Here is a 25,082-nt window from a genome sequence, read left to right on the forward strand (position 1 = left end):
CAGCTTTTCTATACATTTCAAGAAAAACTGTTTGAGGATATAGCTTTCTTCTCTTACAATAAATAATACATAACACCACTGCTGCCCACAGGTCCAGATCCAGTCTAAGAAGATCGACTTAAGCCATGTCACCTCCAAATGTGGCTCCATGTCCAACATCCACCACAGGCCAGGTAATGTACACACTACAACACTGCATTTTATGAGGTCTGGCTGCATTCACCAACAAAAAATAAGCTCTTTCAATGTAAACACACTTACATAAATGGCTCTGTTTATGTCATTATGAAAAGATTAAATTTTATGAGATATATAGATATAGATAGACTTTATTTTGAACATAAGTGGGCAAAAGAAATTCAGATATTAAAGGGCACTCCAATATGTAGAAATAAATCAACCAAAAAACAAAAGAAACATTATACAAATGTGTAGCAATTTCATTATGGCTCTTTAACAATACTTTATGTCAAAAAGGGTGCAGGAAGAAGCTGAGCTTATATTGCCCAACCCCAATTTTACACGACTTGGCTAATCAGCTAATGAATACAGTCCATATAGAGAATAGGTCAGTCGGTAGATTACAAAAAAAGACAACAAATGATTACATCACATTAATAACTATTGCTGTTGCACTTGTGTTCATTGTTACTATATCTCTGGAAAATAAAGTTTTTATACTTTTTTTTTTCAATTTTGTGATGTTTTCTCACTGTTTTATATTTAGATCCAATCCATTCCACAAAACCACCCCTCAACATGAAATGCACATCTTTTTAAGATTTGGTCTAGCAAAATGTTTCATATTTAGTTTCTCACACAATTCAGATTCCATACTGTTTTCCTTTATTCCACTAAAGTCCAAAGAGCTCATGTATGTTTGCAGTATTTTGGTGCAGTTTTGAAGCTCGATGTCCTTCTCTGTGCATCTTGAGTCCGTTTGCCCTCAGCTCTGCTAAGAATCAGTGCTGGGCTGCAGGCCAGTGATGCCCCGTGGGTTTCATGCTTTTCTTCTCCTTCTTGTTGCTGCGCTCCCAGGGGGAGGAAATGTGCGGATTGAGAATGTGAAGCTGGACTTTAAAGATAAAGCCCAGTCCAAGGTCGGGTCCCTGGACAACGCCAGCCACATGCCTGGAGGGGGGAATGTCATGGTAAAATGATATTTACACCTAGATATCCTCCCTTAATATGTGTATCTAGTACAGACTGTATGAGCTGAGAGAGATGTAGCCGTGTTACATTACCTCTTACTGTGTGGACAACCATTATATCTACAGCCTCTCTTTTTCTTCACTTCATTCTTTAGTCTAATTCAATATTTGTGCAAAATTATAGGACCTGATGTCATACTGTTTCTCAGATTTAAAAGTGCAGGAGCTGGACTCAGGGAGAAAAAACACCAGAATGTTATAATGCACACCTTCTTTCAGTCGCTCTGCTCTTATGGTCCAAATCAAAAGACTAAATATAAATAGAGAGAAAGATCAAGATGAGCCCCATGAAGGGAGCGCATTTCAGGATAACTGCATTACAGTCAATGATAAGAAGCAATTGCACTGCAAAAATCAAAACCTCACCAAGTGTATTTTTCTCTTTTCTAGTCAAAATATCTCATCACACTTAAAATAAGACGTAATTACCTATTTTTTTTGTTTGAATTAAGCAAAAAAATCTTGAATTAAGCAAAAAAATAATAATTGCCAATGGAACAAGTGAAAATTATCTTGGTAAGATTTCTTGAAATAAGATTTTCAAGATGTATTGTCTAAAAATAAGTCCTTATATCTCACTGAAAAGTTACTCTTTAGGTGATTATATCTTATTTTAAGTGTGATGAGATATTTTAACTAGAAATCAGAAAAATACACTTGGTAAGATTTAATTTTTTCCAATGATAACTTTATGATCTCCTATGAATGGTGCATCTTTTACATATGTGATGTTTTTCAGTTAATTTTACAAGTCAAAAAAGTCACAGTTTGTTGTGAAACTGTTAAAGTATCAGAGGTGAGGTGGTGACGTTATAATCACTGTTGATCTATTATCTGTTTTGAGTCTGAAGATATCTTCTGCTTTTGGCTAATCCATTGTTTTGTGTTACATTGAAATGATTCCCAGTAAAAACCAATGGCTCAAGGTTAAACACTTATTACTTTCCTCTCTTGCCAGATCGAAAGCCACAAACTGATGTTCCGGGAAACAGCCAAAGCCCGGGTGGACCACGGTGCCGAAATTATCGTGACCCACTCGCCCGGGCTGGAAACAGGCGGTACTTCCCCTCGCCTGTCCTCAGCAGGCAGCATCAACCTCCTGGAGTCACCGCAGCTGTCCACGCTGGCCCAGGACGTCACTGCTGCGCTGGCTAAACAGGGCTTATGAGCCAGCTGCCTCTGGTCCCTTCAGCAATCCACACCGCTCCTTGTCCCATCAGTCACATTCACTCATCCAGTGTTTTCCTAAAGTTCTTCACTGCAGCATTTCTCTCCCCTCACATTTGCTCCCCAAGGTTCTACAGTTGTAGCTGATTGACTGTCTTGTCCATCAACAACCCCTCCAGCCCGGCCAGAGGGATTTTAAAAACTGAAGTTTACTCTTTACCTGATCACTTAAAGGGGATTTTCCCGGTCGCTCTTTATTTGTTTTATCATTAAGTTTTGATCGCTTGCCTCTGGACTTTTACTTTTTTTGTTCTAGATAACGCTGAAAGCTAAGTCATCAGTGAGGTTTAAATGGATGTTTGTGTAAGGTTTTATGATTGTACAGTGATTTTACAATGAAAGGCATCACCACATTCCACTTGTTTGGGGATAAACTTCACAGTAAACACATGCATACGTCCATCCAGAAATTCTGCGGTACTGAATGCTACTAGTTATTAGACGCTAGACACCTGTGTGAGAGACTTAACTTGCCGAAACATGGCGTGTAAGTGTATATGAAAAAGAATGGCTGACGACACAATGAGCATGTTTGCTAAAAAGTGACTTTCTGAGTCAAACAATGCGATTTTTTTTCTTGTTTGTTGGTTGGTTTTGATGCCATGTTTTACTGAAATGTGTTGAATTGTTGAAAAAATTGTTTTCTTTTTATATTTGTCTCTGTAGTGGAAGATGTTCCAGTTTTGTACGTTTCCCTGTGGCTGCACTGGCTTATTAGCACTTACATGTGGATAACCATTGCAGTTCTGTCGAGTCAAGCGCTAAAAGTCTAGCTTTTCAGTAGTTTTCTTTTCTGCAAACCAATGGGCTGCTCTTCTTGTTCAGGCGTTAGTTTTATATTAGCTCTGTTTTGTTAGGCTACAACAATGCTGTTATGCTGGCATGGCAATGAAATATTATTAAATTAGATCTACGTGGAGCTCTTAAAACGTTTCTGATTGAGTGTAAATGGCCAGGGTGAAATCTAGTGTCTGTACTTTTCAAGGTTGCAACCTGTGATTCCAAGAGGCCCCTTATGCTCCTGTGACCTTTAACCTTCCTGCAGAGTCTGGGTTGTACAGACGGAATAAAGAACATAGAAAGCTTTATATGAAAACATTCCATATAAAAGAGCAACTACCAGGCCTTTGTTTTTGTGTGTGTGTGCAAACAAGTGCATCTGTTTTTGGCCTTGTACCTTCACAGAAAGGAAAAAGATGAATGGAAGCAACCCAAAACCTGCAGCTCTTAGGATAAAAGAAAAAAAAAAAAGAATAAAAACAGAACTGTTCTTGCATATTCTCTGCTCACCATTGTGAAACTCCTCTGCCCTCCCTTCCTCCCTCCCCATCCCCAGTTGGCCCTCCAGTGTTTTTCTGTGCTTCCTATTCTCAAACCCCCCCCCCCCCCCTCGTCTATGTAAGTGTATTTAAAAGACCATGTAGATGTGTGCACACTTTCCAATAATGTTTGAGACATACTGATGACAAATGCTCCTACAGGATGATGACAGAAATAAAGAAAATAAAAAGTGGTCTGCTGTCTGTTTCTGAATTCTTCAGTATAAGTTTGTTGTGCTAAAATTCATCTTCAGAATGTAGTGAATATGTCAGTCTCTCATGTTTCACTTAGTTTAATGATGTATATATAAATACTCATCTACAACACTGCTTTGATATCTTTCATAAGATTACAACACAATATTATAACTTGATTTTTATTTTACTACTAAACCATTTACATATTTTGAGTCACTGTGTCTGGAAAACTGTTAGGGTTTAGCCTGTGCTGTCTTGGTTTACATATGCTAATAAATCCACTAGGGGTCGTTGTGTTATTAACTGAAATTTTTGTTGCACGCTAACAGGAAGTTAGCAACAAAAAGTGACTAACGGGATTGTTTTTGGTGGAAATATTTTTTTTCATGCGTGTTGCTGAACAGAATTATGTAAGTTAAAAGGAAAAAAGTAAATAATAATAATAATCGTTAAATAATTTTCCAAAAACACACATCATCTATAGGCTGAAGTCGCTTTTTTACAGGCTTAACGTCTGTAAGCTAAGCTAATGTGTCTATTTGCTATACGACATGAAACATTTATTTTTATTTATTGTTAGGTATAAAATTTCAGTAATTGCCTTATATGTTTGCTGAAACAATTATATATGTTAAGTATTTTAAGATTTTATACCACAAGGTTGAGTTAACGGCTTGTGCTAAGGTAGTATGCTAATTAGCTTAACTTATTAGTTTAACTAACCTACTACATTTAAGCTACATGTTTCAGTGAAAGTATGTATGTAGTCATCAATGTTAAATGTACTACTGTTATTGTTGTAATTGCTATTTACACAGTAATTACATCATATGTGAAGACAAAAAATTATTCAAAGTGCTGTAAGGCTAGCTAAATGTTCGTAATATTAAAATATACTGGTTGCATTTAACCGTCACATGGTAATAAATTTGTCAACGTTTTCCATTATTCCGTTACCTTTTCCCTATCGATTTGTAAACTCATGTATCAAAATGTTTTCACAGTTCACTTCTTTAGGGTTAATATGTTTAATTTGCATAACAATGTTCTGACATTTTGTTAAGGCTTATAGATTTATTGGCTAGATTTGTGTTTTACTTTCAACTGTGTACAGTGAGAGAAATCCATATCTATACCCCTTTAAATGAGAGGATTGTGCATTTGTCATTCATCTGAGTATTTCCATACTTATGCTACAGCTCAGCCATGAATATTTAACACTCTTGGGTACCTCTGGCCTGAATCATGTTAAATGTTGGACTTCTGAAGCTGACTTAGGTGTAATTTTGTGTGATTTTTTTTGTACTTGTTGCTCGGCTCTGTGTGTATATTATCTTGATTTCACACTGTCTTTCACATAGGTTATTAAACAACCTGTTGAGCTTTTCTAAGGGGATTATCTCTCATGAATCTCATATTCACCACATGGATGTCCACCAATGTCTATGGGAAGGGGTCTGTGTTGGTTTCTTCTAACACTGGATGAGGGCAAACATCTGGTGCAGCTGTATGTGCACTGCGTCTTTAAGCTCCGCCGCCGATGAATTAGCACGTCGATCAACAGTCGCTGTCCGGTGAGGGAGGTGCTGAAATCAGAACGCTCCCCCTCCATCTCCCCCTACCCACCCTCCACCCCTCTCTCCCTCCCCTTCTCTCTCTCTCTCTCTCTCTCTCTCTCTCTCTCTCTCTCTCTCTCTCTCTCTCTCTCTCCAGCTCTGTAGACACCGACCGACCGACACTTGCAGCCATTTTACGCAGGACGAAGCCAATCATGTCGTGAGTGAAAATCTCTCGCTGGTCACCTGGGCAGAGCCAGCAGCTGCAGCCGCCGCCGCCGCGCGTCCCGGTGGTCGCACACAGGCAGTCCGGCCAGGCAGGCTGAAGCAGGTCGGGCAAAATGGTGAAGAGGAAAAGCCTGGATGAAAACGAGCCCGAGTGCGGGAAGGGGATACCGTTCCCGATTCAGACCTTCCTATGGAGGCAAACCAGGTTAGTCAGTGTGCAAATTGATAACAGGTGTTTTGCCATTGCCAGGAAACAGAGAGGGCGAATTGACAGCGGTGGTATTCAAGTCCCTGCCAGACAAATGAAACAGACAGACGTGGTTCTGGTCCAATAAGGCGTCAAAATAGATGAATTACCTTATTATATTCCAGCCAGTGAAGGGTGTCATGCAAGTGCATCTGTGAGTTGACTGCTTTCATTTACTGGTGTAAATGGAGGATGGTTTTTGCAGGGGTTGTGAATGAAGAGGGGTGCAGACTATTTGGTGATGCACCTGTAAAGCGCATTTACATGGAAACAAGCAAAAGGGGTTGTGATATTGATGAGGACAAAGATGTCATGAAGCAAGGGTAAACAAGAAAGGGAAGGGAGGGGGGATGTATTCAGCACAGAATATTAAATAGATATTATTGGACACCATCGTTAATTTATCACAAGATTAATGAATGACAGTTATTGTCACAATGATGATATTCTTATAACTATGCAGATAAATTTTGTTTTTTAATTATGTCTTATCAAAAGTGCAGCATAAATTGTCAAGACAAGGAATTCCACCCACTACAAATCAACAAATGCACCATTAAATGCAATAAACAATCAATGATAAAACAGGTACAAGTTCTACAGTAACCAGCTCTGACAGTTTCAGATTCTTTCTGTACAATATTCCAGGAAGAAAAGGGCCAACTTAAGGTATTTAACTCTGGGGACCAACATTTGTAGAATACTCTGAGAGCACAGACCATATTGATTTTGGTTTTAATGTCTGTGTGTACAAAAAGAAAACGGAACCAGTCCAAGAGAGAGAGTTTTATATAAAAGCCCAGTGAGATGGCAAATTAGTAAGAGAAGCAGAGTGTGCGATTTCCGCAACCAGTAATGAAATGTAAGGCAAAGTGGTACACAGTATTCAGCTTCTGTAAGGAGCAGATCACAATAATCCAGTGGAGGTAAAGAAGTTGCAGAAATTGCAGAAATCGAGGCAATTTATTCTTAGGAAAGAAAGTTAATTTAAGTTTTAACAATAAGTACTGGGTGGGCCAAATTGAGGTACTGTGGGATCCTTTGTATTCACAATACTGAGAAGTTTATTCTGCAGTTCTCAGGAAACAGGTTGGGTTCCACACAGCCTTCAAGTCCTCTGTTTCCTTAGGGACCGAACAGGAAGTTCAGTAATTAACAGACAAATCAGTTTACCACTATTATGGTTGGAAATGTCACAGTGGGTAGATTGATTCTGAAGTCCTCTGAAACCGTAAAACTGATAGTGAATTCTCTTCTGATGAAGAGGAAATGAATATAAAAAAAAAATCCAATATAAAATAAAGTAATTAATATAGTTTCCCAGGCTTGAAATTGAACCCAGAAGCTTTAGGATAAATGTTGCAAAGTCTATGAGGTGACCTAACAGTTAGTATATTTCATTCACATAGTACAAATTCAACTGCTAAAGCCCTCACCTAAGGATATAACTATAGACACTTCTTACAGCACCACCATTTGGTCTAGTTTATTCTCAACTGATATGACGGCTCTCAGACCTATATTCTGTGTGTGTTTTTATATATATATATGTATATATATATATATATATATATATATATATATATATATATATATATATATATATATATATATGATGTTTGAAATCTGTTACAAAACACTTTAATGAACCCCTTAGTGGTAATATCAGACCAGTTTTTGTATGTTGAATAACCCATGGCTGACAAGAGTGTGAACTGTCATACCATTTGAAGGTCATTCGGTTGAGTTAGTGTTTTATCCATAAACAACTCTATGCTATTAAATACCAAAGTATAAAATCAGAGAGTTTAGCAAAGGATCAAGTCAAAAATCAGCAAGCAGGTTTGAAGAGTGTGTTTTCATTCTTTTGTGAAAAAACTGTAGATCTGCTCATGCAACTCCATATAAGATTACCATGGATGTTAAGCAGTTAAATATGCAAACGATGGTTTGCGTTATTCAGCAATATTCATTCATGTATATTCCAATTTCCTGTTGTTGCCCAGAAGACGTCCTGAATAAATTTAAATTTCCTTTTATTAATATTTTATCTTTGCATCATGTTCACTTCAGTCCCTACTGTCTGTTTACTGTTACTAATTGGAAGATTAACAAAATTCTGAGCAAAAACAATAGGGTTCTAACACCCTGGTGCTTGAACCCCTTTTCCCCAGGAAGTGGGTCAGATAAACAAAAAGTGCATCTGTGGACAGTGATCCCTTATGTATGTGTAGCCACAGTTTATTCTTAGTTAAAGCATAATCTGCTATTGGAGAGGGAACACTGTAAATGTCACGGATGTTTTCTTGCCACTTTTCATTTACATATTTTTCTATTTCTGTAGTGCATTTCTGCGGCCAAAGTTGGGAAAGCAGTATGAAGCATCTTGTGTGGTAAGTCATTTCATAATGCCATGTGCGTGATGATGGGAAATAATCGCTTCCTACACAGTAATCTGTTTTTACCTTAATGCACCTGCAAATCAACTGCGCTCTTCATTTTACATTTAGCAAATTAGTTTTCCCCCCCTTGCTTCCTCCTATTACCCAGGAGCTCAACCTTTGGAAACTCATATTTATAATGACGCTTTTCCAGATCCCTTTGGATCTAAACAGAGCTGCCACTGTGTCCCCACAGGCGCTGCCTCGCCTGGGGCCATGTGGGACATTTAGCTAGTCACTGAAAGACGCTTTAGTTCCCTGCTGATGTCTCTTTTCTCCTTCTCTCTGGCTGCCTCCCCAGTCCTTTGAGCGGGTGCTGGTGGAAAATAAGCTCCACGGCCTGTCACCTGCCCTGTCAGAGGCCATCCAGAGCATCTCTCGCTGGGAGCTCGTCCAGGCAGCGTTGCCTCATGTACTCCACTGCACCTCCATCCTGCTGTCCAACAGGAACAAGCTGGGTAAGTACATACAGGGCATTCATTACAATAGCTTTAGGCTACAGGCTGAGGTTGTCCAGGTTCCTCATGTGGGACAACTACAGAAGAATTCCCAGTTCACTCCAGTTTTACACTGAAGTCTTTAGCAAGTGGTTTTCTTGTTTTTCAAGTTAGAGATTTGATTAAATAATTTTGTAAACAAAATTATTATTAATGTTTGAAGAATTCTTCAGTTTTATTTGTGTGATATATGATTTAGCATATAAGATGTCAAAATTTAATTGCAGTTGGTGCTTTGTAGTGGCACCAATAGTTCAGTGTTTAATAAGAATAATGGCATTACATGGTTACCTGATAATTTCTTGATTGTGTCTTTTTCATAACTTTAAGTCTTTTTCTAATATATTATTAAAGAAGTCATTGGGATTGGACGTTGGAGGAGCAGACAGAAAGTACAAATATTTGTGCTAAAGTGTATGAAGTAAAAGAAGAAGTTGCTCTGACAATTGATGACAACTAATTAAACTTTAACTAAGCAAACTAACAAAGTACTTGTATTTCATTGCCTCTCACCTTGGAATAAAAGCCAATCAGTATCACTTTCCTGTTGCCCATGAAGAGCTACATCAAGCTCCATCTAACACCTGCCATGTGACCTCTGACAGGCCACCAGGACAAACTGGGCGTGGCTGAGACCAAGCTGCTCCACACGCTGCACTGGATGTTGCTGGACGCTGCCCAGGAGTGCAACCACGAGCCCAGCCTGGGCCACGGCTGGTCGGCAGGCAGCAGCAGCAGTGCCTTCCTCCAGCCCGTAGGGAACCAGGGCCTGTCACCTGGGGCTCCCAGCTCCTGCTCGAGCTCAGCCCTGGGAGGGTCGGGGCCCCAGCACAGTGGCTCTCTGCTGGAAGAAGACGAGCACACTCGTACCAAGCTGTTTCACAAGAGCATGGCCACCGTGGAGCTGTTTGTGTTCCTGTTTGCTCCGCTTATTCATCGCATCAAGGTCTGGACCGGTGACAGACATGTGTCTGCTTGAACTTGTCAGAGAACTTTAGGAGCAATCCCAGTTATTGCTATTTTTTGTGTAAAGTCAATTTCTGTCCTCAGTTCAGTCCACCAGTTATTTGGTTCATATCATAAGTTTGTGAAAAATTTCTTTAAGTAAATATCAGATAATAAATAGTCTTACATATGATGTTTTGGGGGAGGGGTTTAATTTTTATGTAATTTTGCCAAAAGTTCATGAAAGTTTATGCAGTTTAATCCACTGATCTCATATCTGTTTGTTTATTATATACTTTCCCTTACCTGGTGGTGAAATACAGATTAACCTAACCCACTTCTGACACAAAACCTGCCTGTGCACAGGACCACTGTGCAATTTAGACATTTATTGTTATACAAAGAATTATGTTTTTGGACAAATTATATATCTTTGTTAGTAGTTCTTTATATTCAGAATGAAATGATCAATATTTGGCAGATGTTAATGCTAGCAGCACAACTCAAACCAAATTACAGTTGTTTATACACATACCCACACCTGTCCTGTGCCTATTGATCTGTGTGTAAAGGGATACAAGGGTCATGTTACAGTACCGTTGGGATAACATTGTTTTGTAAACACACAATACATCACTGTATCTTGTTAGCAGTTGTGTTATAGCGGTTATAGCATGATGACATCCAAGCTCAGATCATAGACGTTGATGATCAGGTTTCATAAGTTGGTTCAAGCTTCAACTGTTTGAAAATGTGTTAAAAAAATGCATATTTTGCAGGAGTCAGATCTGACTTTCCGACTAGCCAGTGGTTTGGTGATTTGGCAGCCGATGTGGGAGCACCGGCAGCCTGACATCCCTGCCTTTACTGCACTCATCAAACCTGTCAGAAACATTGTGACGGGTAAAAAAAAAACCATTACTAACTGAAGTGAAACCCTTTAAGCTTTTTCTTTTTTTATGCTCTTAACGAAAACATGTAATCTGCCATGCTTTTGTCTCAACAGCGAAGAGGAACTCCCCAGTCAACAACCAGTGCAGCCCCTGTGGATCTGCAAACCCAGGTCCCATGGTGAGGGAACGTTTTTAGCTCTGATCTTGTCAGGCTTTGCATCAACTGTCCCTGGTTGATGAAATATGAAGAGGGAAGCTCTTCCCCTCCCCCTGTCAGTGGTCTCCCATGGGTCGGCTGGTTATATTCATTAACACCAGCCATCAGGGAGCATTAGCATGGTTAGCCAGGGTCATGACAGAACCCTCGCTCCAACCTCAAAGCCTTTAATTATAAGCAGCCTTGCTCTTATCTTTACATTGATCTGCCCTTTCTCCATTTCGCAGGGTTTCCAGGTGGTTTGCGAAGCTGTCCAATCAGATTCATCCTCCCCTGTGGCTGGAGAGAAGAGTTGTCGCCGTGGTAACTCAATAGAGAAAGGCGGCCCCTCCCAACAAGCCCCACCGGTCAAAGGCCCTTCAAAGAAAAAGTGAGAAGCATCAATACATTCACTTTGTTCTCTACAAATCACTGACAGGTAGCCTTTGGTTTTGCATGAATCTTTCATTACTGATGTTGGATCTGTGGTGAAGGATCACACTCCCATGGGCAGGAGGAGGTGGAGGTATCATATAGTAAATGATCCAAAGCTCCACTGACTTCCTGTTGGAAGTTGGCAGTAGAGTTATGTGTAACAGAATTTTAACAGCAGTTAGTAGTTAAAGCCGGGGGTAGCATATTGAATCCATCTACCTCCTTTAAAACACCTTGATTTAATGGAAGATGAGCTGATCACCTTTGTGGCCAAAGGTGAGGGTCACAGAAAGAGCACAAAGACATTTTTGACCGTCTGATCATGACACAAGGATAGAGGACACGTGTGATTCAACTTATGGTTCTTGTTTTTCTTCAGCTTTAACCTAGGGATAAAAATGTCTTATTTGAAACTAAAATGACATTAAATTATGCATTTTATAAATTTCAGACACACAATCCAAGCTGTAGAAGGATGTAATTACAAATTACATCTTAAGACCTTTACATAGAGGGCACATCATGAATAAATAAGATGAAAAGACCCACAAACATTCACACCAAAATTGCTCACACTGGTGATGAAGCAAATTTGCGACAGTTTGGAAACAGTAATGAATCAGCATCACCTGGAGCTTCATCTATAGCCTGTGTGACTTCAGTATATCTAACATGGTGTCCTCTGGCTGTGTTTATATCTCTAGTTAAGCTAAGATGAAGCTTGAGATGAAAAATGTCTTTTATAGCAGTGTCCTGGCAAAGGTGGCAGCAGCACAGTTAAACAAACATACATGTACAGATGTCACATGAAATACAAAGCATAAACCATATAGGGAGGTTTTTAAAATATGTAAATAAATTAGCTAAATGTGTGTGTCTCCTTGTTGGTCACAACACTGTCCTACACTTCATTATCTTTATATTTTTTGTGTATCATGCTAAACAATAGGACTAAAAATCAACAGGTCTATTGTTGTTGTCACATGACATTTCACACAAATGATTGATTGATGCTTTCATTCATATCACAAAGACTTGGGGAAATCGGTCAAAAGAAATAAAACACTGATATCTTGCTGCTTAATATTCATAATATAAGTTATAATAATATAAGCCATAGATAAAATATGTGTAAATGTGTGAATCAACCATACAAAATAGATTTGTAATCAATACAAATAAATGTAATTTGTTCATTTGTTTATGTCCACATGGATAATGGACCGGACAGGCTGACTGGATTATTAAATGTGTGCTTGTGAACCATTAACATCTTTGGTCTGAAGCAGTTTGAGCTACTGTAGTGTGCAGTAGAGGGATTACTCTTTTTTCATGACACCACTTGATTTCAAATGACAAAACTGCTCATTTTGAAGGATCTACACCAAAAATATCTGGCGTTCATATTTGACAGCATCTTGCTACATATGCAGGTCTTATTGCGATATAGCTTCATAGTGATTGCAGTGCACACACTGCCTACACAAAGTGTGACACCAGTTGTGCGTTGAAGCAGTGCAGTGATTTACAAGTGACCCGCACTGACACAGGGCTGGTGGCATCATCTTGTTGATGGCTAAACATTTAGCCCTGCAGCACCGTCTGTCGAACACACTGCACAGCACGGCTTGCTCCACTAGCTTGTATGAGCCAGTGTATATGAATAGCTCCTCCTTCCCCTGTGTAATGTGTTGCTCTAAGCAGTGCTGTCTCTTCAGTCAGCAAACACACATGCAGACACAGACACACAGAGCCATGTCTTGCTTGAGCATTAGCAGAGCTACATAACCAGGGTAATTATGCTGAAGTAATGTGCTACATGTCTAATGCTGGCAGTGTCCCCTGACTTGGCATGACACGGCCTGGCTTGATTTGGTCTGCTTGCGGCACGTCTGGCATAGTTCTGTCTTCACTGTCGGGCTTAGCTTGCTTTGGCATAGGTTAGACAGGTTGACTGGCTTGGTAGGTGGCAAACAGTGCTTAAAGAAACACCGCTGCACCCTATGTACTTGTAATTTCCAGAAAATGTCATTAGAAGCATGACTGAACAGTAATGATAAATTGACGAATATTATGTTAAAATGTCCTGAGTGACTGTTAGCTCAGGTAAACACACAAGTTGAGAAAGCTTTTAAGATTCCTGTTGATGTTCCATAGTTGACGGTTTCAAGCTCTCTTGTAGTTTCAGTCCTTTTTTATTGTCATTATACGTAACCATATTTAACAGACTCAGGCCATATTTCCCTTCAAATGCTACCTCAGCCTATACTGTCATCTTTCAATCAAATGTAGGTGATACAAATTTTTTTTTGGCTTTTTTTTGGCTTCTGTCATCTTTGCCATTTTTTTCAAGACAACCAATGGGGTCATTTTCCGCTGCCTGGGATTTTAGTTTAATGCATCACTTGCCAAATATGTGTGTTTTACATTCTACCCTCAGTAAAGCTAAGATTGTACATTTTCAAACACCAAAATTTAAATGTGTTAGATGTTAGTGTTTGAGAAGACTAATGGGAAACTCGTGCATGATACATTTCTGCTTTGATGACATATTGTTGAAGGCAAGAATAAATGTGATTGAATTTTCAAGGCATTGTCATATTATTGTGAATTATATCCCATATAGGAAAATGGCGGCGTCTTCGGGCCAGCTGGGGTGTGACTGCTAATTTCTATCCCGTGAAACAGCATGACCATGACAAAGCTTGTTACCAGAAACAAGTCTCCAGATAAACCTTCCAAACATTAGTATTCTGTTTGTGACATGTGGGTGTTTTGTGTTTTTCATTACATCAGGTCTGTCCTCATCCTGAATCACTGCTAGTGGGCTTTAGAGACTAAGAGTGACGGCGGAGAGGGCACAGAGCCATCCAGTCGCTCATCTCAACTCGTTTTGACAACCCGACCCATCATTCAGACATTTGTGATCCATTTGACAGCTAGCAACTGACTGCAAAATAAACCCACACCCCTCTCTTCCCCCCTCCTGCTCCACATGCAAGCTATATACCCAAACACCAACGGGTTTTTGAGCAGTCACATGACAATGCAGAGATTTATGTCGATCGTTCCACTGCAGACACTCAACAAAGGCAGATTAATTATGTTCTTTTTTTTCTTTTTTTTGCATTGATGGTTGGAATTAGAGTTTAGCTCTGATAGCTGAGAAGGATGAAAGGATGGAGTGCGAATTAGACGTAGGAGAGAGAAACTGGCATTTGAGGGGATTTATTTTCCTCTTTCAACTTACCAGATTCTGCACTGGGGTGGGGCGTTATGGTTGGTGCACTCTATAACATTCTTGTTCATCAAGGTTTTACATATTTAAGGGTGCCTATTTTTATATCTGTGCCTGTAGTTTATATTTTTAGCCACTCTTTACCTACTTGTATATACACCTCTGCCATGTACAGCTCAGATATAATAATTTCCACCATCAGCTCCACTCATTAATGCAGCTTACTCATCCTGTGGCGCCGCATCACTCAGAGCCTTTTACTGATGCTGAGGCAGTTTCCATGGCAACCGCTGGCTACTGCATCTCTCCTACCGCATGGAGTCGGGGGCTGGGCCACCGCCTCTCACAGAGCCCGGGGTTGCTGTCGTCATTCGGTCGCCACGGCAACCTGACACAACAGCAGCAGAAGCAGCAGCAGTCATAGAGTGTGTGTGTGTGTGTGTGTTGGCTAGACAGTGAAACCTGATACAGCCTCCCTCTGCTGTCCACCCTCAAAGTGATTCATGTAGATATCGACCATCACTTCCTGCACCATTTATTACAACAGCTGAGATTAAATGTCCCGCTGCCCCCTCTCTCCCCCTCTCTCCCTCTCTCTGTCATGGTATCAATATGTTTCTGCTCCATACACACCACAGCCTTGCCAACCGCTGACCTTCATTCTGCTTATTTATAGTGGACTCACGTAGGCTGAGGTTCCCTGTCTCCATGATGCTCTCTCTCTAAATGATGCTGGAGGGAGGCTCTGCCCTTATTTACCATCCTCCTTTGATGCATAATTAATGAAGCAGCAAGGCAGGAGGTGACAACAGGCTAATGGAACAGGAAAAGCTGTGATACACATTAATTGTTGTGATAGTAGTTTGTCATTTGACTCAAAGCACACCTCATGCTGCATTCCGGCCGTCTGTCAGTCTCAGCCAGCTGTCAGGCTTCTGTGAAGTCATTATTGCTGTTCATTGCATTTTTGGTATCTCTTACTTGCAGTTTTACCCCTTTGAAATGAATACATGTCTTTCTGGAATGTCTGCATCCACATTATACTTTACAGCTTTTTCCTGTGTTCTGATTCTCACAGAAAAAAAGATTTAGTCAAGGTTTGAATATGGGAGATATGGAAAGAATATTCTAATATTTGTGATACATCAACAGCAGTGATATATTCAGTATTTAAAGTGTAGTTTAAAACAGAACATTATAAAAAAAAAAGTAATGACAATCTTGAAATTTTTTTTCTCATTCATGCAAAGGTGAAAAAGCTCGTGATCAAATGTATGTGACAGATTATCAACAGACAAAGTGAATACCTGAATCTATTCTAATAAGGTGTTAAAATGATACTCAGAATCCAAATAAAGTGTTACACAGCTCTAGAAACCTTTGTGAGACTGTTTTTAATCTTTGTAGTAACTGAGTAAATTGAACATTTTTGTCAACTTGAATCATGCGTGTAACCAAGAGGTCGTAGTTCTAGTTAGTACTGCAGCCTTTTAGAATCATCACTGACAAATCTTCTCCTTCCTTTTCTTTCAGGACATCAGCCCCTGCCGGCTTGCCAGCATCACTGTCCCAGCGAGCGCGATATGCCACTTACTTCGACGTGGCTGTGCTGCGCTGCCTGTTGCAGCCTCACTGGACAGAGGAAGGAGTGCACTGGGCCTTGATGTACTACCTGCAGCGCCTGAGGCAGATCCTGGAGGAGAGGCCCGAACGCGCCCCAGAACCCTTGGTTGCACCTCTACCACGACCACGCAGCAGCTCCATGGTGGCCGCCACACCTTCACTAGTCAACACACACAAGACACAGGTGACACTGATAGGAAAGAGGGTGAGGAATGGGTCCACTCCAAATGTAAAGTCTGTTCCTACTGTCATATCCTTTGCTATGTGTGTTGTGTCTTTGCAGGATATGAGTCTAAAATGCAATGAAGAAGGTAAATCTCTGAGCACTGAGACATTTGCAAAGGTGTCTCTGACCAACCTCCGTCGTCAGGCAGTTCCTGACCTCTCCTCTGACCTGGGCATGAACATCTTTAAGAAGGTGAGAAGCTTCTAGATGACATGCCCTCTTCTAATCTTGTAATTCATCTGTCACATTATAAAATAAGCAGTATTTTTCTGTTGAAGAAGTGAAAATAGAGTAAAACCAGATGTAAATTTTGTGTGCCCAATTGGCTTATGACATTGACAAGGAAATAGAGGTCATTCCATATATATGGCTTACAGTACCCACCAGTTAATTCTAATTGTGAATTGGACAAAAGAAAAACTGGAATTAAAGGCAAATTAGATCATTCATGAAAGAAAGGACAACTCAGAACATTTCCTCCATTGTTTCATGGATTTTCTTGAAAAAATTAGCATGAAAACTTTTATTAAGTCTGTGCCTCCATGTGAAATCTTAAATGTTATCAGAGTATGTGTACTCTTAACTACACCAGTTGCTTGTTTTTCATTGGATTGGGTTGGATCTTGTGCTGACCATCCAATGAACCCTATGAATGAACCCATCCAATGATCTTTAATTTTAAAAAAGCACTTCCATTAATTTTCACAATCTTGCAACCTATTGTTGATTCTGTATAGTATTGTCATATTTCTTAATAACCACAGCAGAAATAACTATTTGATTTAATGCAAATGTAAAACAAAACCTAATAGTTTATATTACTACTCAGCCATTCATTCAATATTTTCTGAGTAACATAACAAATTGTATTAAATGTAATGAGTAATTTGGGATTTCATGGACGTTTTGGACAAATTTCAGCTCAATCCAGTTGAAACAACATTTTTAAGTAGCCAGACTAGGAGTCTTATGGGAATGTGTCTTTTGTTTCAGTTTAAGAACCGGCGTGAGGACCGGGAGAGGAAAGGCTCTATCCCCTTCCATCACACCGGAAAGAAACGTCAGCGTCGAATGGGGGTCCCATTCCTCCTACATGAGGACCACCTGGACGTCTCACCTACCCGCAGCACATTCTCTTTTGGGAGCTTCTCTGGTTTGGGTGACGATCGGCGGACTCTGGACCGTGGGGGCTGGCAGGCCACTTTCATGGGTAAGTGTATTCATCATGTGAGAATGGATTACATGACAGTGCTTTCTTTTTTCTAAACTCCAGTTTGGTGCATCATCAGACTCTGAATTTAGCTGATGGCCAGTGAATTAGGTCACTTAATTTACATTGGTATTTCTTACTTGCTTCCACTGAGATGTGTGATTAAAATTCACTGCAGGCAAAAAGGCATTATTTTGTTGACCAGAGTTAGTGACTCCTTAAAGAACAAATGACTGTATCCACTTTGGCAGGATAATTTGCTGTATTTCTTAGCTTAGCTTTATTTTAATGCACTGCTGACGCACTTCCGATCAGTGTACATTTTAGTTGAATCTGTACGTGTGTGTTTTCAGGTAAATTCACACGGCGAGGCAGCACAGACACAGCAGACGCCGACAGCCTGAGCGCCAAACACTCCCACTCCCACCATTCTCTGCTCCGAGACATGCCCGATCACCCCAACAGCCACAGTGACAACACCGTCAAAGAGGGTAAGGAGAACACAGAGCTGTGGGTCAGAGCAGGTTAGACTCCCATAGTCTAAACACATACGCCTTCATATGTACAGACAGCTGTGTTTGCCTTTGCACATGGTGGTTCTCCTTGTGGTTTAAATTGCAGATTATATTACAGATTTCACATGTTTCCTCCAGACAAACACTTTTCTCCTCATATGTGAAATTGGAAATGAGTCAAGTTAGTGGTTGCATTTGAATCTGGTTGTTTTACTTAAGTTAGGGTAATGATGTTAGCAAACAAATCAAACAAGACACAGGTAATTTAGTCATGTATCTGCAGTAATAAGGGTCATGAAATAAAATCCTGATCCCTCTTTGTGGGAAAGTAAAATTATGATCAATTCTGAGACAAGACCAAAACCTTCAAAAAATGGTTTGGAGACTTTTTTCCAGTACTTGGACTCTCATGAATATTAGTAATTTTTCTCAAATAATCCTTCTTGAGGAAAATAGAATCAGAATGTGGCTTTTTCAGCTCTGAAGCTATTTTTAACAAGATCTGCAGCAGTTAAGTTTTTATCCAGGACCAAGTAACGGATATATAACTGTCTTAACACTACTTACAATCAACATTTGGTTGCAAGATAGTGAAAGCTTGAGAAGCTATTAATTTTTACCCCTCGGTGCCGGGGTATTGTAACCGTTTTGTCGTTTGTCTGTCTGTCCATCTGTCCATTCAACGACATAAGCGCATTATCTGAAGAATGCATTGAGATATCTGCACCAAATTTATACTGTGGATACATCTTGACATGGAGCAGAAGCATATTGAAAATACGTGACCTTGACCTACTTTTTCAAATGGTCTTGTGCAGTTATAATATCTGAATACTTTCACATATAAATATGTTTGTAATAAGTTTTACACACAGACAGTCGAATCTAAATTATAGGGCAGTAACCTTGAACAGAATCTTACCCTATAGTTGGCTGAGGGGTATTAAAAGTGTGCAGCACATTATGTTTGGAAATGTAGTACTAATTTCATTACACCATTACTGCAATTTACATGAGTGTGTAATGTTGTAATTCTTAGCATTTCTTGGATATTCAATACAAATTCCAAGGCAGTCCAATGAAATTAGTGAGGCTTACAATGCATTACACACAAACCAATGATTAAATGTGTTCCTGTGAGCGAAATTTCCATAATATAGGCATAAGAAAGATCTAGGAGAGGAAAAGTTTTTAAAAATGTTTGAAGGCATGAAAGAACCTGTAAATATGTGCTGTATATTGTAAGTTTATGCAGCCACGTTTGCAAACTTGTGCCTCTTGGTTGAGATTGAGTTTACAATTGTCATCACTTTAATAGACTGAAAATGAACTGACAAGTCCACAATACAATTGTTGACTCTTATTGCTATGTGACATTAAATAGTAATGAGTACAAAAATAGCGATTTTGTCCAGAAGTAACCAGACAAATGATGATAGAAGATGGCAGACTCAGACAAACATAGCAAGGTAGACAGTGTTATTAAAAATGTATGTCATCATACATCAATCAATGATATTCTAAGCCATCAGCTGAAATAAATGGAGGACGCCAGCTGCTGGCTCTGCTGAGCAGAGCAGAAATAGGGCAGGGTTACATAACAGTAATATTGTCATAACACTGCTAATTTACATACAAATAAACAGTGCACGGTGTAGACTGTGTTCCACACTCAATCATGTTCTTGCTGTTTGGTTTATGGTCAGCATGATGTAAAAATAGCAAGGGGCTGACAGATAATGATGTACCAGAGAATAAATAGGGTAGAAGGAAAACAAGCAGGATGGACAGAAAAAGCATATTTTAACCCCGTGAATATGATCAACTACTGACTGCTCATATCATGTACAAAAATGAGAAGCCGGTGAAGGAAAAAAATGGTCAAACAAATATTAAAACGAATGTCAAAAATCTTAAAATGCCCTGAAGAGCTATTAATTTATAAAGACCCCTGATCCTACTGTAAACATTCCTTAAATACACCCTTAAAAGTCCATTTTAAATACATGTATATAATAGTTGATTGAGTATAAACTACAACTACATTTTTAGTAAATATTTGTTTAAAAAAAAAAAAAATCAGTAATTAGACCATATTACTTTAACTGATCAGCGGTTAGGTAGAGCAGGTTTTGGGCTGACTGAGTCATTTCCAACCCTAGTTTATTATGTCATCGTAAAATCATCAAATACTCAAATTTTTTGTGTTTCCTTAAAAATCTGAAGAAAAAAGACTAAGGCAATGATTTTGGGATGGAGATGATATTGTTAATTCACATACATAAATCAGTCAATTCACTAGAGGGACAATGTCTCACAGGACGATAAAATCAAAAGAGTTACTCTAAAGGTTTTCACTTCGGTGGAATTGTTACAATTAAATATATATTAAATGCATTTGACCAATACCAACAGCAGGCAAATTTTTACAAAAAAATATAAACATGCTCCACTAAACAGTTGGATTGTTGTTTAATGCTGACAGTAATGAAGCGAAGGTAGCTATTGTAATTAAACATTTAGTTGTGGTTTCTTGTAATTATAACACTTGACAACATTTCTTAATCCATAGTTCGATCCCAGATCTCCACCATCACCATGGCAGCGTTCAACACGACAGTAGCATCCTTCAACGTTGGCTACGCTGACTTCTTCACTGAGCACATGAAGAAGCTGTGCAACCCCGTGACTGTGCCTGAGATCCCAGTGGAGCCGCTGGCCTGCGCCAACCTGCCGCGCAGCCTCACCGACTCCTGCATTAACTACTCATGTCTGGAGGAGGGCGAGAACATTGAGGGAACCAATAACTTTGTCCTGAAGAATGGCATGTTGGATCTCACTGTGAGTCCTTTGATGATATTAAAATGATCCAATCAAACTGTATTTGTAGTTCTTAGCTCCGATAGGCCATGAACCCATTGGGAAGGCGCTGTGTCTGCCTTCGTTGTTGTCTTCGTCGTTGTCTTTGTCATTATCTTCGTTAACAAATTCTTCAAACATCTTCTCCAGTGAAACTGCTGGTTGAATTCATTTCAAATTTTATATGTAACTTCCTTTGGACAATGTCTACAAAGTTTGCTCACAGTTTTGAGAAATTCAGATTTTGGGTTTTTTGACGAATTTTTGAAATATAAAAAATTTGCCTTTACTTGTATTGGTCCATATTTTCATGGCTTATATCATGGAAATGGTTACAGATATCAATATAGTTACTATTGAGCACTGATAGGAAGTGATATATGGACTTTCATTTAATTAGCTGAGTTCTCCTCCAGTGAAAGTACTATCTACTTCTGTTGGGAGATTAATCTTCTGTGTCAAGACCCCAGGACTAACATAGCAGCAGAATTCGAAAATCTTACAAATTCAACTTGTTTTGAATTCCTGATAGAACATCCCGGTGAGATACAGGTCCATTGGTCCTATTTTTAATTTTCTTTTTCCTTCTCCTTTTTCACAAGGCTGTGTTGCGGGCACTCTATGCTGTCCTCAGCCATGATATCAGCTCCAGAATCTGTGATGTGGCCCTCAACATCATTGACTGCCTGCTGCAGCTGGGCATGGTGCCCGGCATGGGAAAGAGGCTGTCCAAGCCTGACAACAAAGAGAACCAGGAGGCACGAGCCAAAGACCCAGCGGGCCAGGGCCTCGGAGGCGCACAAGGAGGTGGAGCGGTCCCAGGAGGAGGAGGAGGAGGAAGTGGAGGTGGAGGAGATGGAGGCAGTGGTGGGGGAGGAGGAAGCGGTGGAGGAAGTGGACAAGGGAGCAAAGATGATGTGAAGAATAACAAAGAAAATGATAAAAAGGTTTGTTTGTACTGTAGGTTTTAGAGTCCAGTGTAAGCACATCTACCTTGTGTTTTGTAGTTGCAGCCGGGCTGAACATTAATTTTTGAATGAGCTGTTTGTGTTTCTGTCTAACACCAACCATGAAATGTCATTGTCCACTTTTAAAACTGGGCCACATGAGAAGGCTTTTGAGTTCTATTATGAATGTGTTTGTCCTTTCAGAGACGTAACATTCAGACTCTTCTATGGTGATCTGAAAATACTGCCTTGAAATATTTACAGAACTCCTCCACCGTCGGTGTTACCTCTCCAAAAATTTTACAGACCGAGATCTTTTCTTTGCTGTCACTGCTATTGCTTGGCTCCATTTTATGTGCTAAAAATAAGTGGTGTTATTGGTGAGAATGGATCATGGCAGCACAGAAAATTTCTACTGGACTACTGCATGCGAACACAATTGCCATGTGACAAGTAAGCATGCGTTTGCATTTTCCTGGATCAAATTTTCACATCGGATTGTCGTGTGGCCTCAAATCCTGATATACCTTTAAATTATGCTGCATCAAACATTAAAACTACTTTACAATGAATACTAAATGAAAGCCTTTTTAAAACTTTGTATAGCTATTACTATAAATGACAATTTGATATGTGATCCATGCAGTTTTTTATAAGCTTACAGGTAATTTGACCTTTAGCTGCCTTTTTTGGATGGATTTTCCAGAGGTTAATTGAGGAGATTGTTCTGGAGCTCAGCAGGAAAAGTGAACATGGCTAAAACTGTCTACCAGTCCTTACTCAACATTCAGACTTGTACATAAAAGACAACAACAGGGAATGAGGAGGGTATCTAAAAACATAAAATTGAAACTGACCAGAAAACAAAAACACAAACCAATCTGATACATGATAAATCATTCGCATGGAAATCTGTGAACTCTACAGTTTTTCATATTTTTAGCTACTCTGCTTTTTGGTTGTTAACTAGCAAAGAATGTAACATTTTACAGTCAAGCCTTCTCTTAATACTTACAATACATCACATAAATGTATTTATGTTATTAAATGTATTGATTATGTGTTAGATGATTTAATCTCTATTAATCAAAACTTGAATGTTAATAAATTTGTGCTTAATTTAAACCCTGCATCAACTATCGTTAAGCCTGTTTTTGCAAGACTCTAATTAGACCTTTAGAACAAATGAAACCTCTTTGGTGCAGCTCAACCTTGATGTTTTGTCTTTGCCATTGAACAGGAAGAGGGCTCTGGCTTCAGCACACACCGTCTGGCTCTGACCATGCTCATAAAGATAGTTAAGTCCCTGGGGTGTGCCTATGGCTGTGGTGAGGGACACCGCGGACTGTCTGGGGATCGCCTCAGGATGCAGGTCAGCCTCTCTCCTCCACCTCAGCTGACCATCACTGGTGAACGTGTGCAGTTAACACAAATTAGCCCAGTTTGTAATGCCTGACGTGTATTCATTTTCTATTCATTATTAATTGCATTGGTCCTTTAGTGTATTAAATGTTTTATGAAAGTGAAATGAATCCTGCAAGTGCTCTAGTTTGTAACTTCAGTAATGTAGAGTAAAACCAGCATTGTGCAGATTCATTTTAATGCAGATCGATAGTTTTTATTATCAGATAAAGTAGCAGACGAGAAATAAAATGCTCACCCCACCACTGATATCTGTCAAGGGAATCAACGCAACTGATGAAAATAGCACGTCCTGCAAGAAAAGCCTCTTTATATCTCCCTTATTTAGGATGGGTTCAAATGTGATGGTGGAAAACAAAAAAACAGACCAGCTACGAAAGCAGCTCTTCATTTTAATCACACATTTTAAAGCACAGTGCTTTTCTGCTTCTATGAGCCATGGCCAGAGGCGTTATGTTTTAGGATTGTCAAGCCTATTCCCGTATACAATTCAGGAATACTTGATGGGAATTTCCTCATATTTGGTGGATTCACTCATGAACGGATTAGAATTTGGTGCTACAAGGTCAAGTTCAGAGTAACCTCACAAAATACATTTTGTCTATAACTTCTGTTTTCATGAATTTAAACACCATTTATGATAAATTCCACTTAAAATGGCTAATAAAAAAAACATGAAGAAGTGATGACCCCTTATTCAACACCATACTACACTGAACACCTTTGCAGTGCAGAGGTGCTGCTGAATGAAATAACAAAACTAACTAAAATAAACTGCAGTACGGAGGATTATGTGTGACTCACATAACCCTCCGCTGGGAGGGTTTTGGGATTTTGTTGCGTCTTCAGTCAGGTTCTCTCCCACTTTGAAACCTCAGCTGTTGACTGGGTTTACAGTCATTTCCCGTATACTGGTAGAGCCATTAGAAATAGATGAGTGATTCTCAAACTTCATACACTGTGTAGCAAATATTTCTCTATCCAAGGACTACTGTTCTTACCAGTGCTAAAATATAGTCACATAGGCCTACTTTATTCAGTTACACACAGTTCGTGCATGTGAATTTATTCCTAAATAGAATATTCTTTTGTTGATCATAATCAGTCTGTACAAAGGGACGTCACTAGGACAGGCACTGTGAGTTCATCACTAAAACATTACCAACACCACAGCCCCTGTCATGCCTCAGCTGAAGATAAATCTGACGTAGCACATCATAGTCATATTTCATTACTGATGTGCAGCATCTTGTGTCTGAGCAGGTGCTGTGCAGACCTCCCTGGTGGTGATGAAGCATCCTCTAGCACTTGGTTCAATGTTGAAATATCCCAATAGACATATGTAATAGACAAAATATTACAGCAGAATGTATTTTAAATCCAATCTGTGTGATCTAATTAGAGGTATTTAAATTTTACTAGTGTTTTATGTGTTTTTTATCTGTATATTTTTGAGATTTTAGAAGAAGGATGAGTACTACTAGTGGTATTCTGATTTTCACATTTACAGAATGGATGTCTTTCATCCATATGAAACACTTTCATGTTGCAGTCACACATTGTGTAGACAGTTTTATTGATTATATTGGAAGTCTGAAGTGAAGGCAGCAGCTCTGTGTATGATCTGCATACGTAATACATTCAGTGTA

General features: G+C 39.4%; 2 protein-coding genes across 6 annotated transcripts in view; both read left to right on the plus strand.

Moving 5' to 3' along the window:
* The window catches only part of LOC115434311 (microtubule-associated protein tau-like), a 97,468-nt gene extending 93,517 nt beyond the window's left edge, over positions 1 to 3,951 (plus strand). For all 5 annotated transcript variants that reach the window (XM_030156215.1, XM_030156208.1, XM_030156232.1 and 2 more), the window contains 3 exons: positions 92 to 173; positions 1,039 to 1,151; positions 2,170 to 3,951. In XM_030156215.1, coding sequence (XP_030012075.1) covers positions 92 to 173; positions 1,039 to 1,151; positions 2,170 to 2,379 — 405 coding nt within the window. In that variant the 3' untranslated portion in view covers positions 2,380 to 3,951. The remainder of the gene's footprint in view (positions 1 to 91; positions 174 to 1,038; positions 1,152 to 2,169) is intronic.
* A 1,737-nt stretch (positions 3,952 to 5,688) lies between these two features.
* Positions 5,689 to 25,082, plus strand: part of unc80 (unc-80 homolog (C. elegans)) — a 70,035-nt gene continuing 50,641 nt past the window's right edge. Inside the window, exons 1-14 of the mRNA XM_030156027.1 lie at positions 5,689 to 5,944; positions 8,331 to 8,379; positions 8,729 to 8,885; positions 9,530 to 9,870; positions 10,649 to 10,772; positions 10,876 to 10,940; positions 11,207 to 11,349; positions 16,165 to 16,438; positions 16,538 to 16,672; positions 17,474 to 17,690; positions 18,044 to 18,181; positions 20,778 to 21,046; positions 21,667 to 22,011; positions 23,252 to 23,383. Coding sequence (XP_030011887.1) covers positions 5,853 to 5,944; positions 8,331 to 8,379; positions 8,729 to 8,885; positions 9,530 to 9,870; positions 10,649 to 10,772; positions 10,876 to 10,940; positions 11,207 to 11,349; positions 16,165 to 16,438; positions 16,538 to 16,672; positions 17,474 to 17,690; positions 18,044 to 18,181; positions 20,778 to 21,046; positions 21,667 to 22,011; positions 23,252 to 23,383 — 2,481 coding nt within the window. The 5' untranslated portion in view covers positions 5,689 to 5,852. The remainder of the gene's footprint in view (positions 5,945 to 8,330; positions 8,380 to 8,728; positions 8,886 to 9,529; positions 9,871 to 10,648; positions 10,773 to 10,875; positions 10,941 to 11,206; positions 11,350 to 16,164; positions 16,439 to 16,537; positions 16,673 to 17,473; positions 17,691 to 18,043; positions 18,182 to 20,777; positions 21,047 to 21,666; positions 22,012 to 23,251; positions 23,384 to 25,082) is intronic.

This window comes from Sphaeramia orbicularis, chromosome 2 (assembly GCF_902148855.1).
Source record: "Sphaeramia orbicularis chromosome 2, fSphaOr1.1, whole genome shotgun sequence".
NCBI lineage: Eukaryota > Metazoa > Chordata > Actinopteri > Kurtiformes > Apogonidae > Sphaeramia > Sphaeramia orbicularis.